Raw genomic sequence first — 17,566 nt, forward strand, 5'->3', positions numbered from 1 at the left:
AGGAGACTGGAAGAAATTCAAAGAAGACAAAGAGAAAAACACAGTCCTCATTACCTCATAATCCATTTCCAGACAAGCAAACATTGGATTTTCAAATCCTACATCTACTCCAACCACATGATATACTAAAGTGTTTGCTTTGTGAGCCTCCAAGGGAGATGAAATGGTAAGTCGGGCTGCAGCATCTCTGTTCAAGATATATACCAACTTCTGTTTCTCAATGGCACCTACAGTTCAAGGAGACAAAACATACCAGATTTCCACATAATGAGTCACACAACAGCTCAATTCACACCATGATTACTTTTTAACAGCCAGCATTAAGTCAACAAGTATAGTAACTCAAGATTCTGCATCCCTTCCTAAGAGAATCTTAATATCTGAATAACTCTTCAAAAATATGCCCTATATTTAAGGATACTGGGAAACTAAATAATAACAAAATCATTTTTTTAAAATTAGACCTCATGATTTTTGTGACTGCTCAGAGAGGGTTGCCCTCTAGAGGCCTGATCAGATACACAGAATTTCCTTCAAAAATTTATCAGAGAAGAGACATGAATGTGAATCATCACTTCAGGCTGATGAGGAAAGCAACCATATTCACTTTCTAAAAACATGTAAGATTTCTTTACAGTCTTTGCCACAAATAAATTGAAAAACAACTATTACCAACAGGTGAGAAGTAAAACAGGTACCTTAAGACTTTTCCTATCATTTAACAACTTAAAAAAAGGGAAATGTAACTGAATTCAAATAAAATGCCCAACTTCACCCAGGTTAAACAACTTGACTGGCACACTGCCAAGATCACAGCATCATTATCCTAAACTGAGCATTTATAAGAATCAAAAGATGCACTCTTTTGAGTAAATAAAGCAAGTCACTCACTAATCATAACAGCTCGCCCTTTGGGATCCACAGCTAAAAACTGGCCAGGAACAATTCGGCGACATCCACTTTTGCCAAAAGTTTCTTGGTGAATTTTCTCAAACATATTCTTAGATGGCTGGTATTCCAAGATAACAATCCGACCTGAGTCACTGCCAACTACAATGTAGTCCTTGGTGCCACCTGTCAACCTAAAGGCCATGAGTGACCGGATAACACCAAATACTTCCACAGTGAGGAGGGTATGTACTTTTCCAGTGTTAGGGTCTGGGCGAAGTAGCTCCAAGATCTTCCCACGAGAAACAACAATTTCCTGTTGTTTGGTTCCTAGATCACCAAAAATTAAAGATCATAAACAACCAGAGATAGCCCAATAACAACCTAGCTAAATCGAAATGCCACTGAAGATAAACAAGTTGGGGGGCCCACTGTTTTTGTTTTATTTTTTGTTTGGTACTGGGGATTGATCCCCAAAGTGCCTTACTACTGAGCTACACTCTGAGTCTTTCTATTTTTTATTCTGAGACAAAGTCTTGCTAAGCTGCTGAGATTGGCCTCAAACTTGTGATCCTTTTGACTCAGCCTCCCAAGTCACTGGGATTACAGTGGTGTGTACCACCAAGTCCAGCCACAAGTTACTTTAAGAACTTGAATCTCAAAAAATTGTCTACACACTCATGAACTTCCTGCATTACTTATGAATTAACTTACAAATGTTCAAATGTAAGCTGGGTATAGTTGCATACACATCCGTGATCCCAGCCACTCGGGAGGCTGAGGCAGGATTCCAAGTTCAAAGCCAGCCTCAGCAATCTGTGAGGCCTTAAGCAATTTAGTAAGCCCCCCACCCCCCATCTCAAAAAAAGGGGGGGCCTAGGGTTGTAGCTCAGTGGTTCAAGTGCCCAGTACCAAAAAAAAAAAAGTTCAAATCTACAATGGCAAGGTTTTATTTTTATACATATTAGTAGCTTATTTTCTGTAATTCTACTATCTGATATTTCTTTTTTTAAATCTGATATTCAAAATGTCACACAATTGGCCAGGAGTGGTGGCACACAACTATAATCCCCACAACTTGGGAGGCTGAGGCAGGGATGTTCAAGGCCAGCCTCAGCAAAAGAACCTGCCTCAAAATAAAAACTAAAAAAGGTTGGGGATGCAGCTCAGTGGCTAAGTGCCCCTGGGTTCATTTCCTGGTAAAAAAGAAAAAAAGACTTTTTCCCCCACATAATTTGTTTTTAATTTATCTCTCCAAAATTATCCCCCAAGAGTTCAGCTCACTATGTGTGACACAATTTAGGTTGTGAGTAACATCAGCAAATGAGCTGGGTACAGTGGCACATGTCTACAATCCCAGCAACTTGGGAGGCTAAGGACAGGAGGATTGTTTTAAGTTTAGGCCAGCCTCAAAAACACAGCAAAGGCCCTTAGCAACTTATAGCCAGACCCTGTCTCAAAAAAGTAAAAAACGCTGGGGATGTGGCTCCATGGTAAAGCACCCATGGGTTCAATCCCCAGTACCAAAAACAAAACATCAGTAAATGTTGTTTCTACACACATAGCAATTTCTATCTAAATTGCACTTCCCCTTCTCTTACACAAAAATTTTAATATACCAAGATAAGGTACAACCTTCCTTTAAAAAGTAAGAATAAAAAAACCTTTTGAATTAACTATTCTCTCTGGTAACACCTTTTGGGGCGGGGGGGGGGAACCAGGATTGAATCAGGGGCACTTAACCATGGAGCCACGTCCCCAGTCCTTTTTTTTATGTTTTTATTAGAGACGGGATGAGTGAGACCTAAATTGCTGAGGCTGGCTTTGAGCTTGCAACCCTCCTGCCTCTGCCTCCCAAGACCCTGAGATTATAGGCGTGTGCCACTGCGCCCAGTTAGACATTCTTTTTATCCAATCTGATATCAAATTTAGGATCAAGGATCAAGACTTACACATCTTGTTATGTCTTACAGCAAAATACAATTAACCTGGCACCAAGTAAATAGCACAAGAAATGTGCACTTCTGGAAAAATCATCATACACAGAGCTAAGAAATCTGTCTGGAATTAAGTAACAAATGATACACTTCAATTTAATAGAAATTTCATGGATTACAAGCCACATTTGGATTGTTCACATTTACCAACAATTACCTTCTTATAAGTGGAAAACATTTCCTCCACAAAATATAAGCAAAATATGTAATGACTCGTTTCAATTCACAAAAATAGTAACTGGCTGGAGAACTTACCAGAGAAATTGCCATGAATGGCAAAGCTGATGCCAGTGGCTCGCTGCAAGGTCAAATTGTACAGGAACATGATGGCAACAAAACTAAGCCACTCAGTACTCTAGGACTTGGTAATACCAACAGTCAAGTCAAAGCAAGCTAAGGACACATAAAAACAAAAAAGTAGCTGGGAAATTATTATTTTAACAGATATTTTTGTACAGGAATTTCTGATTGAAGGTAGCAGAACGAGTAGAATAAGGCCTATTAAAAAACAACACTGGTAATTAAGAGTGCCTTCTACATACCAGGCACCACTATATACTTCACTTGCAATCTCACAAGAATCCTAAAAAGTATGCAGTTTTATACTAATTTTATAGATAAGGACACTGGGGCTCAGAAATTAAATCAACTGCCTAAGATCATAAAGCCAAGTGGTGAAAGGGAGGAAGCTGGGATATATTCCATCAATGCAACTTTGTTTACTTTTTTGTCAATGTTTATGTAGGTCTATGTTTAATTGTATTCTAATAGGCTTACATTCAAATGGTTAAATTCAAAAAGCACAGCAAAAAACTCCCTCTAATCCATTCCCTAATCATCCAGTTCTCCCTGGGGGAATCAATTTTATCAAATCATATTGTATCCTTCCATATATACAGATATATTTATACTGTTCTACCTTCTCTTGATTAACATAAGGTTGAGAACTATATTTTATATACTCACACTATAGTACAACTGATTTCTTATTATTTAACTACTTTGAGATAGCAATAAAGGGCTTTCTCATTTTTATCTGATAGTGGCAAGTATTCCATTTAATGGTTATAATTCATTTAGCCAATACTCCACTAATTAACATTGAGCTTGTTTCAACCTCTTAACTATTACAATCACTGTCACACAGAAAATACTTCATGTTTCATTTATGCATGAGTACATCCCTAAGATTAATTCCTAAAAGTCATAGATTGAAAGGTTCATACATATAAATTTTGATAGATACTACCAAACTGCCTTTCCAAATAGACCCAACCAATTTACTAGTCCAGCAACACATGAGTTCATCTTCCCCCTTAATTGGCCAAAGTGATGTTAACATTTCAACCTTTGCTAATCTAAGAGATGAAAATTGGTGTCTTGGTGTAGTTTTCATTTTCATCTCTTACATAGCTCTATACATGAGAAGCATTCCCTTTTGTGTTTGTGTGTGTGTGTGGGGGGGGGGGGTAATGGTGGTGATTTGGGGATAGAACCCATACTAACTATATAAAAGGAAACATTAACAGCCAAACAAACATGCTACCACTGAGCTACATCCCCAGCCTGATGAGAAGTTATAATTTAACATCTGAACCTAATCACCATCAAACACTGAAAGCAAATTTAATTCCTGCAACACCAGAAGTAGGCCTCCCTAAAGTGATATAGTTATAAAGAAGGGATTCCTTCTCAGCAGATGACACTGAAAATGGCACAAACTGAGGTATCTCTGCCACACAGAATTACCTAAAACTACACGCATGCATGGAGATCACTAAAAAAATAAACTGAATTATCTTTCCCCTATGTAATTATTTATAAGCAAAAGCAAGGGGTCTTTAGAAATCCAGACATTGGTGTTTAATATAAATTTGCTTTTTGTTGTTAAACCATAATACTAAGCGTCCTTGTATTTCTGGGCTGCACAAAAGCAAGGTGACAAGCTCAATCCTCCAGATTAGAAATGGGTACTGAGAGATAAATCTTCCTAAAGAAATATAATGTTCTTCCAGGATAACAGGAAAAGAAAAAGAGAAGACTACCACGAACCACTTCTGAAACCCTGAGCAGCTCCCGCCAGGCTTGCTTGCTTTCTTTGTAGCTGATCAGGAGAATCTAGCCAATTTCCCCCATTTCCTTTTAACAGATGCCATCCACTACAAACGTAGTTGGATCGAAGTTCTCCAGCTACATTTTCATCTTGGGTAACAGAGGAAGGCACTTTCTGGAGGCAGATCAGCCCAGTAGTACAGGAACTACATAACAGGAAACATAAACGGCCCAAACCTGGGAAGCTCAGCAACCCTCCCCATGCCTATCTCCTCTCTGCGATCACTAAAAGAAGCCAGTGTGGTGGCTCACTCCATCCTCCTCCGCGTTTCAAGGGAACATCGCCGCATTTGGGCTCCCAAGTCTCCAAGATACTGACTATAGTCCCTCATTTTGCACACGACAAACAGGCTGAGAGGACGAAACAAGTTGCCTAACTACCAAAACGCACTAAAACCAGAGAACTAGTTCCAACGACTGTTTCCATTATTTTTGCTTTTAACAAGCTTAGCCTTCGTAGGTGCCATCTACTCTCCAGAGGGCGGGTGACGTGCCGCTCCTTCTCAAATCTCTCGAGTCTCAAAGGAGAAAATTTCTACAAGCCTTATTATGAGCCGGCAGTCGTTCCCACTCCGGACTAAATCAGAAGATCCCAAGAAGTCGTTTTCGCAGCCCAGGCATTCCCCTAACACTCCCGGTCCCCTGCCCAAACCACTGAGGCCTAGACTGTCCGAGACTCCCGCCAAAGTGTCGGGGAACCCTCCTACGTGGTCGCTCTTCAATTACCCAGGGCCAGGGAAGTCGTGAGGCCACTTCTTTACCCTACGGAGGGAAGGATGGCGCAGGTATTCGATGGATACTAAGTCCCTTGAAGGCCTAAGCCAAGGCCATCACCAATCCGCCGGCGTCCGCCATTAGCCTCAAGACTAGGACCTTCCGGCAGCGCGCGACGGAAAAAGGTACCCAACCCGCGCCTGAAGAATCTATCTTTAGGATAGGCTCTTTAAAATACTTTCGTCTTGCTTCCACATGGCATTTAAAATTATTTAAACACATCATACGACTGTAACTTTCAGTAGAAGAGAAAACTAATAAATTTCTTTTAAGTAGTCTAAAAAAAATCAGGATTTAGTCGGGCACTTCTGTAGGCAGCCCCAAAGGCCCCGCGCGCCAACGAGGACGGGACCTTAAGGACCCGGAAGCATCAAACGGGGACCAAGATGGCAGACGTCGATTCCCCTCAGAAGTTGTCAGGGGACCCGCCGCCGTCGGAGGGGGTGGGAGGAAGTCACTGCTCCGAAATCTCCACCGAGCTCATTCGCTCCCTGACAGAGCTGCAGGAGCTGGAGACTGTGTACGAACGGCTTTGCGACGAGGAGGTGGGGGGCTAAGCCTCCTCTTTTTCCGGGAGAATCCAGGGGTAGTGGGCATAAGAGCCATAGGTTTGCGGGAAACCGGGCTGTGGGAAGCTCTTTCCTTGCTGGGGGAAACAGCAACAACAACAAAGCACCTACCCAAATTAGTGTAATTGGGCATTTAGGGAAACTGTCGAGTCTATTCCTTCGTTCGGATGCCCTCAAACGTGTTTTGTTTCCTGATAGATGGGTGTTCCCTTCCCGTGACCCACCTCGTTGATTTCCCTGGCCCAGAGCCACTGTAGTGTTTTTCCACCGGGGTAAAGTTAGAATGAGAGTATATGCCAAATCGTTTTTTGGTTCTCATAATACGAATTGCATTAGCTAGCAATTAAAAAATTGTGAAACACCACCTGTTATCTCATTTAAGCGAGAAGTCATTGCAAATTAACTTGTGGAGTTTTAAAACTTCCTCTCCTACAGAATGATTTAGAAGTGTAATTTTAGCATTTCAGTTAAATGCACAGCTCATTAGGAGTTTGGATTTTTTTTTCTTTCTTTCTTTCTTTTTTTTTTCTTTAGATTAGGTCTCACAGTTAACCCAGGCGGACTTCAAATTCACATGCTCCTGGGTCGGGGTTGTAGCTCAGAGTGCTTATATAGTATAGTATGCCCAGGCCCTGGGTTCAAGAGCTCAGCACAGCAAAATAATAATAATATCACATGCCTCAGCCTCCCAAATAGCTGGGACTATAGCCATGTGTCACCGTCTCAGATTAGTGAGCACACACCTGTAAACTTTTGAGGCTCAGTCACAATTGTCTAGACTTGGACAAGTCGTTTCATCTCTTATATCTCTGATGCTCTAGCAAATGAGGGTGTGGACTAAGGTTCTTTTTAGTTGATAATGTTCTGTCTCCTGCCATTCTCCTTCACTTTTCTGTGACAACTTAATGCTGTCAGTTCACTTCCCAATATCATTTGGTTTCTTGACAGAAAAAAAGAAATCTAATCTCTGATCTAAAATTCTAGCAGGTGTTTTTCTTAAACCAAACTTGTAAGTAAGGTTGAGCACAAAAGTCAGTTTCAGGGGCTGGGGTTGTGGCTCAGCGGTTGCGCACTTGCCTGGCATGTGTGAGGCACTGGGTTCAGCACTATGGATAAACAAATAAAATAAAGGTTTAACAACTAAAAAAAAAAAGTCAGTTTGAGCCTGGGGAAGGGAAGTCCTGGATATCTTCAAATATTTTCAAATATTAACTTGTACCAACTCTAGCAATTTCTAATGCTTTTTTCAACAAGATATATTTTAAAATTAAGTGCTCTTAACATTCCAAAGCTTGCATTCATTGAGTTAACCAATACTTTGGGGAAAAAATTAAGGAGATCTTAGAGACATAACAATATTAGTTCTGTATTTGTTGATTGTTGGGGAGAAGTGTCCCTCTAAATTCTACTGGGTTGTTAAAATGTAGAGCTAATATTAAAGGCTGTTGTTAAACTGTATACTACTCACCATGTTAAGCACTTTGTGTGTTATCCTGTCTGATTTGCCCAACAGTTTGACGGAGAATGTATTGATAGTCCTATTTTATAGATGAAAAAAACTGATATATAAGTTTATATAAATTGAGGTAGCACAGTAAATGGCCTGACTGAGATAAACTTGTATTTATCTTTTCTGGCTATTTAACTATGTGCCAAGAAAAGATTTTTGTGTGTAAGATTTTGGAAATCTTGTTTAACCATGTGAGGCAGTGTCCTAATAATATTGAATAAAAGTTAATTTCCTTCCATTGTAGTGCTAATTTGCTAGATGGAATAAGATATGCATAAGGTAACAGTCATTATGCAGTGTGGTAACTGCAAAAACAGAGTTGTTTAAGTCCAAGGAGAGCATAGTGGAAGAAAAGAAGAAATTTGAAATGGAATTTACCTATCAATTAAATAATTGGGTTAAGTAACTCTTAAGGTTCTTTCTGACCATCCTGATAACACAGTTTCTCTTTGTTTCAGAAAGTGGTGGAGAGAGAGCTAGATGCTCTTTTGGAACAGCAAAATACCATTGAAAGTAAGATGGTCACTCTCCACCGAATGGGGTGAGTCTGTGCATCACGGCAAGAGCTATTATGAATTCCAACAGGGTCCACTGCATAAGTTACCATTTTTCTTAACTTTCTGTTATAAACTGCCAGTTGAGTTTGAAGTGGAGAGCATTAACTCAAGATAAAGTGAACTACCAAAGGGTATATACATAGTTTATTGATTATCAGAGAGTCCTTGGAACAGGTGAAAACTTGTTAGAGATACAGATTCTAGGACCCTAGCCCAAACTTATTGAATCTGAAACTCCGAGAGCATGGTCCAGGAATATGTATTTTAACAAGGCTTCCAGTGATTCTGATCCAGTGTAGCTCACATTTGAGAACCACTGCTTTTATAGGGATTGTATGTTTGCTGGTCAAAAAGATATTTTTCATTGATCGCAGCATTTTCTCAGATTATTGGTTAGTACATTTTAGGCTACTTAGCAATTGGCAGAATCTGTTTGATGTTAATCTATTTAGGGGCAAATCTAGTAGTTTTTAAAACTAATTTTGTATTAAGTATAGAACAGTAAAATACTCTTTGAGAAAAAGCTGTGTGTAAACTGAGGTAAAAGTTATGGGGAAGTTAAAAAAAAAAAAAAAAAAGACAGTCTCCATTTGCAAAAAAATGTTTCCATCTCTTACTCCTACTTTCTGCCCTTTGAATATGTGTGCTAACAATGTGTGTTTCTAGCCCCAACCTGCAATTGATTGAGGGAGATGCAAAGCAGTTGGCTGGAATGATCACTTTTACCTGCAACCTTGCTGAGAATGTGTCCAGCAAAGTTCGTCAGCTTGACCTAGCCAAGGTAATCCCTTTGAGTTTTGGATGTTTCAGTTAATTGGGGGCAGGAAAGAAGCTACATTACAGATTAGAGCAACACCATCCAGTAGAAATCTAATATGAAATATCAGAACCAAAGAAACAACATGAAAACTATAAACTACTACTTGAGTGTATATATAAAAATGCTCAACAAGACACTAACAGAAAAAAATCATGCAATGTATAAAAATGATTTTATGCTGGGCATGGTGGTGCACACCTCTAATCCCAGCAACCTCAGAGGCTGAGGCAGGAGGATCTCAAGTTCAAAGCCAGCCTCAGCAATTTAGCGAGGCTCTAAGCCACTTCAAGACCCTATTTCAAAGTAAAAAAGGCTGAGGATGTGGCTCAGTGATTAAGTGCACCTGGATTCAATTCCTGGTACAAATAAATAAATAAATAATAAAATAAAAAAGATTTATACTGGATGTAATGGTGCATGTCTATAATCCCACCCCTATTTGGGAGGCTGAGGCAAGAGGATCACAAGTTCAAGGCCATCGTGGACAATTTCTCAAGACTGTCTCTCCAAAATAAAAAATAAACAGAGCTGGGAATATAGCGTGGTGGTAGAGTACTTTCCAAGCATAGGTGAGGAGGCCCTGGTCCAATCCCCAGTACTGCCAGGAAAAAAGGATTATGTACCAACACCAAATGGAATTTATCCTAGGAATACCAGATTGGTTTAACATGCCAGAGGCTGAGGCAAAAGGATTACAGGTTCAAAGCCAGCCTCAGCAACTTAGGCCCAAAGCAACTTAGCAAAACAAAAAAAGGGGTGGGGAGGGGTCCTGGAGATGTTGTTCAGGGGTTAAGTGCCCCTGGGTTCGGTCCGGTCCCCAGGACAGAAAAACAGAAACACATGATCCCCTCAGACTCAGATAAAGCATTTGAAAAATTCACTGTCTCTTTAACATAAAAACATTTAACCAATTTGGGTCAGAAGGGAATATCCTTAGCCTGATAAAAGGCAACTGTGAAAAATCCACCTCTAAGCCAGGCATGGTGGCACACGACTGTAATCCCAGCAGCTCCAGAAGCTAGACAGGAGGATTGCGAGTTCAGGCCAGCCTCAGCAAAAAATTGAGATGCTAAGCTACTCAGTGAAACCCTATGTCTCAAAAAAATGAAACCCTGTGGTTCCGGGGTCAAGGGCCCCTGAGTTCAATTCCCAGTACCAAAAAAAAGGAAAAATCCACCACTAACACTAACATCATTTCTCACTGGTGAAAGAAAGGCAAAATAAAGAGCAAAACAAGGATGTCTATTCTATCACCATGCCCACTGCCCGGAATTGTGGATTTAACCCAAGGGCATTTTACCTCTGAGCTACATCCCCAGAATCCGCACACATACTTTTTTTGAAACAGGGTCTCACTAAGTTGCTTAGGGCCTCACTAAATTGCTGAGGCTGGATTTAAACTTGTGATGCTCCTCAGCCCAGCCTAAGATGTCTGCTCTTACTAATGTATTCTAACCAGGGCAGTTAGACAAGGAATTAAATAAGAATCACCAAAGCTGAGAAAGAAGGAATTTAATATGAACCACCTATATAGTTTTACATTTTCTAGTAGCCATTTATAGAAAGTAAACAGAATTAGTGAAAATAATTTCAATAACATAATTTATTTAACCCACTATATCTAAAATACATTTATCATGTAATTACTATCATGTGTGTGGTAGAGGGTGGGGTATACTAGGGACTGAACCCAGGGATACTTTACCATTGAGCTACATTCCAAACACATTTTTATTTTAAGACAGAGTCTACCTAAGTTGCCAAGGTTGACCTCAAATTTACAATCTTGCTCCCTCAGCCTTCCCAGTAACTGGGATTACAGGCAATCACCACCATACCAACTATGTGATGATATTAGTGGGATTTTTTTACCTTCTTTATTTTTGTACTCGGTATTTAAAATTTGGTGTGTATTTTACATATACATATATTAACTGGGGCCAGCCACATTTCAAGTGTCATTATGGTTAATGGCCTTGAAATAGCGTAATTCTTCCTGATTTTTGTGTTCAGATTCTGAGGCAATCTTTTTTTTTTTTTAATATTTATTTTTTAGTTTTCGGCAGACACAACATCTTTATTTTATTTTTATGTAGTGCTGAGGATAAAACCCAGCACCCCACGCATGCCAGGCGAACACGTTACCGCTTGAGCCACATTCCCAGCCCAGAGAGGCAATATCTTCACAAAACAGTATAGCCACACAGCCACTGACTCATGTATGAAAGTTTTGGTTTTTAATTCTTGCTTATTCTAAAAGAAATGTGCCTTCTGCATATTTCACTAATTTTTTTACTTACTTTACAATGTTCCCAAAATATCACATAATTTTGATTCAACTATAAATAAAGTTAAGAAAACAAGCCAAATTATAAATATTGATTATCCCTTTCTTCCATTGAAATGAATTATTTGACCACATTAATAAGATTTTGTGAGACCTGTCAGCTGGCCTTGATCATCAATAACAGTTTTGTGGGGCTGGGGTTGTGGCTAAGTAGCAGAGTGCTTGCCTCCAGCATGTAAGGCACTGTATTCAATCCTCAGCACCACATAAAAATAAATTAAAAAAATAAAGATATTGTGTCCATCTATAACTAACAAAATTAAAAAAAAAAATAACAGTTTTGTGAGTGGTGGTGGAAGAGTTTGTAAGTTTGCCAGTTAAAGGCAAAAAGGTTAACCAGATTCAGACCCTGAATCACCCTATCTTTTGGATGGGTGTTTTTGAAAAAAAATACATTACTTCTAGCCATGCATTACTAGCACATACCTATAATCCCAGATATTGAAGAGGCTGAGGCAGAAAGATCATAGGTTCAAGGCCAGCCTGAGAAACCTAGTAAGACCCTGTCAAAATAAAAAGAGCTGGGAGGTAGCTCAGTGGTGAAGTGCTTGCCTAATATGTGATACCCTACATTCAATCCCCTGTACCACAAAAGAAAGGCGGGGGGAGAAAAAGAAATAGGACTTTTTATTTCTAAGCGCAAAGTCTTTTTCAGAATCGCCTCTATCAGGCCATTCAGAGAGCTGATGACATCTTGGACCTGAAATTCTGTATGGATGGAGTTCACACTGCTTTGAGGAATGAAGATTATGAGCAGGCTGCAGCCCACATTCATCGTTACTTGTGCTTGGACAAATCAGTCATTGAACTCAGCCGACAGGGCAAAGAAGGTCAGCATCCCAGACTTGATTTCTAGTTTGGTTACAAGCACTGTAATCTGAACTAGGTACACTCAACCAGGAAAAAGTCATGTATTGTTAGGAAGTTCCCTTATCTCGTTGTAAGCCCTATGTATGTCCTGTACCATCCCAGGGCAGATATTGCTATTCTCAGTTTATGGAAAAGGAGACTGAATCCAAATCTTCTGATTCTCTGGCTGGTGTATTCTTTTCACTTGACCTTATTGCCTACTTACAAAATGAAATTATTAGCTTTCTATTCTACACTTTCCTGTCTCTCTAGGAGTGTTCACTTGTGCATCCATTTATTGTGCAAATATTTGTTGAGTTCCTCTTTATGTCAGGATATGTACTATTTATAATATGCAAAAATACTTTTCATCTTTCCACTCCTATTCCTTTGCTTATTTCATTCCCTTCTCCTGGAATTTATGTCTTTCTTATTCAGGCATCAAAATCCTGCCTATCTTTGAGAGATTGGATGTCACCTTCTCTAAGAAGCCTTTTTCATTACTTCAACCAGAAATGTGATTTGGGGGCACCTTTCTTAGGACACTTAAAATGACTGAATTTTATATAGTTATTTGGGCACATTCTCTTTTACTTAATTGTAACTCCTGTGACAGTAGAATCATGGCAAATTCATCTTGTAATCATCAGTATTACTATTATAGTGTCTTTGTTTTGTTTTGTTTCTGGTTTTTTTTTTTTTTTTTTTTTTTTTGGTTTTTGGTACCAGGGATTTAATCCAGGGGCATTTAACCATTGAACCACATCCCCAATCCCACCTTTTTTTTTTTTTTTAAAGATAAGGCCACACTGAGTTATTAAGTCTGGTCTCAAACTTGGGATCCTCCCGTCAGCCTCAGTTGCTGGGATTACAGGTGTGTGCTTAGTATAGTATCTTGCACACAGTCTTTTGTACATACTTGTCAAATGGATAGTGGTGCACAGAGTGGCATGGACCCAACAAAGAATTTTTTAAAACTAATTCTCATTTTCTCCCCATGAGCAGGAAGTATGATTGATGCCAACCTGAAATTACTGCAGGAAGCTGAACAGCGTCTCAAAGCCATTGTAGCAGAGAAGTTTGCCATGGCCACCAAAGAAGGGGATTTACCCCAAGTAGAGCGCTTCTTCAAGATTTTCCCACTGCTGGGTTTGCATGAGGAGGGATTAAGCAAGTTCTCAGAATACCTTTGTAAGCAGGTATGGACCCTGATGGCTTGGTAGGATAATGGTTTGGTTCTTGGCTATTACTGTATACCAGGCATGGTCTAGACAACTACTGATGCACATTTTTTTTCAACAGACCAAGTGAAAATATAGGTAAATTAAAATGGAAATTCTCTGACAAGTTGAATCACCCCTTTTAAGCTATCAGTCAAAAACTGGCTTCTAGTGCTCACTTTGGTAGCACACATACTAAAATTGGAATGATACAAAGAAGATTAGCATGGCCCCAGTACAAGGATGACATGCAAATTTGTGAAGCATTCCATATTTTTTGCTGAATGTTTTCTTTGATATAAGGAGGCCGATTCATAGTGGGATAGGGAGAGGAAGCAGGGGAGGAATAGATGAACTCTAGATAGGGCATAAGGGCTGGAGGGGAAGGGAGCAGATGCATGGGGTTATTGATGGTGGAATGTGAGGATCATTATTAACCAAAATACAGACATGAAAACACGAATTGGTGTGAATATACTTTGTATACAACCAGAGATATGAAAAATTGTGCTCTATATATGTAATTAGAATTGTAATGCATTCTGCTGTCATATATAAATTTTTTTTAAAAAGGCTCCTAGGGGGCTAGGATTGTGGCTCAGTGGCGAAGTGCTTGCCTAGCACATGTGAGGCCCTGGGTTCAATCCTCAGCACCACATAAAAAAGAAGAAGAAACAAATAAAATAAAGTTATTAAAAAAAAAAAAAAAAAACTGGCTTCTATTAAAAGCTGTTGGATCTTAGGTAATGAAGTCTCAAGACTTCATAACCAGGCTTGGGTCTCAAAATAAGCCATACTGACATGAAAGAGGTTAGGTCCCTTAAAGTTAAATCCTGAGAAGGAAACAGGGTTCAGTTCAAATCTCAGGGCTTTAGTGCTTTTCTTCCCTTTGAAAATAGGAACTGTCACTAGCCAAAGGAGGGTCCCCTGTTCTGTGGAATTTTTGTTGTTTTTTATTTTTGGTGCTTATTTGTTTTTGGATTGGTTGCTAAGGAATCCAGCCCGGGGCCTTTCATTTACTAGGCAGGTGCTCAACCACTGAGCTACATCCCCAACTCTATGATACTTTTTAAAATCAGTACTTTGCCACCAAGGCCCTAGAAATGGCTTCTAATTTTAATCTTTTAAAAGACCCTTTACACAGTGCACAAGTAGCCAAATTTCTTGTCCTGGCTCAACAAAGTACTGTTTATTTTTTGTTTGTTTTGTTTTAAATATTTATTTTTTAGTTGTAGTTGGACACAATGCTTTTATTTGTTTATTTTTATGTGGTGCTTAGGATCAAACCCAGGACCTCTCACGTGCTAGGCAAGTGCTTTACTGCTGAGCTACAGCCCCGGCCCCCACAAAGTACTGTTAATAATAATAATCTACACGTAGAGAAGAAAATGAAACTGAGGGCTCAGTTTGTTGGCCAATGGCAGTCCATATTTTCAAAGACAAGAATGTCCTGCCTGAGCTCAGAAAGCCAAGAACCCTCCAAAGGAGGTTCCTCTGTGCTGCCTGAGCCTCCAAGCATTAAGGGAAACATGGGAATAAACAAGTCAATGGGAGGTCTTTTTTGGAAAACTGAGACAAACCTAGTTGAGACTGGTCTTTGTTCAGAAATATATGTGGATTTTCTGGGTTTTTGTTTTTTTTTCAGGTGGCCAGTAAAGCTGAGGAGAACCTACTCTTGGTTCTAGGGTCAGATATGAGTGATCGAAGAGCTGCAGTCATCTTCGCCGACACACTTACTCTACTATTTGAAGGCAAGCCTCTTTCTCCACCCTATGGAGGCCAGAGAGATTTCTCTCTGACACCTGCATGCTAGCCTTTCTTCTGTCCCCTCTAATCCGATGCTTTAATCTAATCCTGCAGTTTACTGTGTGTTGATTTATTGGAGAATTTACTTCCAGATTTAATATCTGATTAGCAAGACTAATTAAGAGCCACTACAATATTTTGATCCTCCCTAGTCCCCAAGACCCACATTCTATGAGTAAATTTCTTTTCTTTTTTTTAATTTTTTATTTATTTATATGTGGTGCTGAGAATTAAACCCAGTGCCTCACACATGCCAGGCAAGTGCACTACCGCTGAGCCCAGCCTCCCTTTTTTTTATTTTTTGGTTGGTTGGTACTGATTAAACCCAGGGGCACTTTACCACTGAGCTACATTCCTGGCCTTTTGAATGTTTTATTTTTAAATAGAGTCTCACTAAGTTGCTTAAGGCCTTGCTTAGTTGCTGAGGCTAGATTCAAACTTGCAATCCTTTTGCCTCAGCCTCCCTAGTTGCCAGCATTACAGGCATGGACCATTGCACCTAGCTCTGAGTAAATTTAACCCCAGGATAAATTACTGGAAAGAGAGTGATCCTGATTTCTAGAGATACAACTAGGAAAAAAAAGTATTTTTAATTTAACTTATCAATATAAATTCTCAAATGCTGGTTAGTATATCAGTCACTGTGCATATTAACAAATTTGCTTAACAACTCTCAGCACCAGCTACAACTATGTGTGTTCATTTTGTGTGGTGCAGCAACCCAAAAGGATTGAATTAGACCTGGATTAGTTCAGGATGGGAGAAAGGAGTTTATTTTATGAAACAACTATTTGCAGTTCAACCTTTTCACTTCCTTCTAGGGATTGCCCGCATTGTGGAGACCCACCAGCCCATAGTGGAGACCTATTATGGACCAGGGAGACTTTATACCTTGATCAAATATCTTCAGGTGGAATGTGACAGACAGGTAGAGAAGGTGGTAGACAAGTTCATCAAACAGAGGGACTACCACCAGCAGGTGAGCTGGGGAAGCTATCAACAGTTTAAAGCATTTTTAGTCAGGAATATAGAGTAGAGTACACTAGAGGAGAAAAAATTTAAAATGATGCATAGAATAAACAAATTTTAAATGCAGACTGGCATGCATTTTCCCATTACCACCTTGTTTTCAACTTGAGATATTGTCAAGATGGTGATGGATAGGAAATAGAACTTCCTAAAGAACACAACATATATGTTAGACCATTTCTTTAGTACAGAATGTACAACAGTGCCCTCTGGTGACAATATGAGGATTTTTTTCCTAAGTTCCTATTGAGTGATATGTAATTAGTCTTGAATTTCCCCTTAGTTCTTTCATTGCAAACATAACTTTGCTTATTCAGAATTTTATTTTTTACATTCCTTTGATCAGACAATGGAAAAGTAGTATATAGAAATAGGAGTAGCCTCATACAATTGTGTTTCCAGAACTCTAGACTAGGAGACTCTAGACAGTAATGCATTGGAACACCACTAGTATTACTTGTAAGTACAATAACAAAGGCAAGTGTTAGCATCTAAGCCAAAAGTTACTCTTTGACCCATTATGTTGGAAGCTTACCTCTGGCTTGAAGGAAAGGTATACCTGACAAGCTTACCTTTTTGTCGGGGAGGGGATGCTGGAAACTGAACTCAGGGGCACTTGACCACTGAGCCACATCCCCAGCCCTATTTTGTATTTTATATAGAGACAAGGGTCTTACTGAGTTGCTTAGAACCTTGCCATTGCTGAGGCTGGCTTTGAACTCCTAGCTAGCTTACCTTTATGCTTACATGCTAGAAGTTTGGAATAACAGAGGCAGATAGTTGGTGGGTGGGAAGAGTGTCCTCATTTTTGTGGTGTATTACAGTTCCGGCTTGTCCAGAGCAACTTGATGAGAAATTCTGCAACAGAAAAAATTGAGCCAAGGTAATCATCCTGTTTTCTTCAGCCCAAAGGAGTTTGAATTGATAGTCATATCTAATTCAGAGATTATGCTGCTATAATGTGGTCTGTGATTTTAAAATATTGTTTTGTAATGGAAGCTAGCATAAAAACAAATGTCTGTATAATATATAATATATATGTGGATCATAAAGAATAACAGATCATTGCAGTACTTTTGAAGCCTCGA

The 17,566-nt window shown here is 39.4% G+C and overlaps 2 protein-coding genes and 2 non-coding genes across 9 annotated transcripts in view; 2 read left to right on the top strand and 2 right to left on the bottom strand.

The window, feature by feature from the left end:
* Sf3b3 (splicing factor 3b subunit 3) overlaps window positions 1-5,879 on the bottom strand; it is a 48,924-nt gene extending 43,045 nt beyond the window's left edge. Inside the window, exons 1-4 of one of the 2 annotated variants that reach the window (XM_046434841.2) lie at window positions 5,724-5,879; window positions 3,141-3,278; window positions 892-1,218; window positions 55-227 (exon numbers count right to left, since the gene is read on the bottom strand). In XM_046434841.2, coding sequence (XP_046290797.1) covers window positions 55-227; window positions 892-1,218; window positions 3,141-3,210 — 570 coding nt within the window. In that variant the 5' untranslated portion in view covers window positions 3,211-3,278; window positions 5,724-5,879. The remainder of the gene's footprint in view (window positions 1-54; window positions 228-891; window positions 1,219-3,140; window positions 3,279-5,723) is intronic. The other variant, XM_046434842.2, reaches the window with a different exon arrangement.
* Window positions 506-584, bottom strand: LOC124086817 (small nucleolar RNA SNORD111). Its single transcript, XR_006849939.1, has one exon. It is a non-coding gene; the product is annotated as a small nucleolar RNA SNORD111 (small nucleolar RNA).
* Window positions 5,880-6,137: 258 nt separating the features above from the next.
* Window positions 6,138-17,566, top strand: part of Cog4 (component of oligomeric golgi complex 4) — a 29,428-nt gene continuing 17,999 nt past the window's right edge. For 3 of the 5 annotated variants that reach the window (XR_009225932.1, XM_046434729.2, XM_046434730.2), the window contains exons 1-8: window positions 6,138-6,316; window positions 8,309-8,391; window positions 9,074-9,188; window positions 12,230-12,404; window positions 13,429-13,622; window positions 15,289-15,394; window positions 16,271-16,428; window positions 17,303-17,361. Coding sequence is in view for 4 of the 5 variants with exons in the window: in XM_046434729.2 (XP_046290685.1) it covers window positions 6,158-6,316; window positions 8,309-8,391; window positions 9,074-9,188; window positions 12,230-12,404; window positions 13,429-13,622; window positions 15,289-15,394; window positions 16,271-16,428; window positions 17,303-17,361 (1,049 nt within the window). In the remaining variant the exon portion in view is untranslated. The remainder of the gene's footprint in view (window positions 6,317-8,308; window positions 8,392-9,073; window positions 9,189-12,229; window positions 12,405-13,428; window positions 13,623-15,288; window positions 15,395-16,270; window positions 16,429-17,302; window positions 17,362-17,566) is intronic. The other 2 variants (XM_046434731.2, XM_046434732.2) reach the window with 2 other exon arrangements.
* Window positions 13,815-13,921, top strand: LOC124086803 (U6 spliceosomal RNA). Its single transcript, XR_006849927.1, has one exon. It is a non-coding gene; the product is annotated as a U6 spliceosomal RNA (small nuclear RNA).

Source organism: Marmota monax, unplaced genomic scaffold (genome assembly GCF_021218885.2).
Source record: "Marmota monax isolate L192 unplaced genomic scaffold, Marmota_monax_Labrador192_F-V1.1 WCK01_AAM20220418_F8-fsc00024, whole genome shotgun sequence".
NCBI classification, from domain to species: domain Eukaryota; kingdom Metazoa; phylum Chordata; class Mammalia; order Rodentia; family Sciuridae; genus Marmota; species Marmota monax.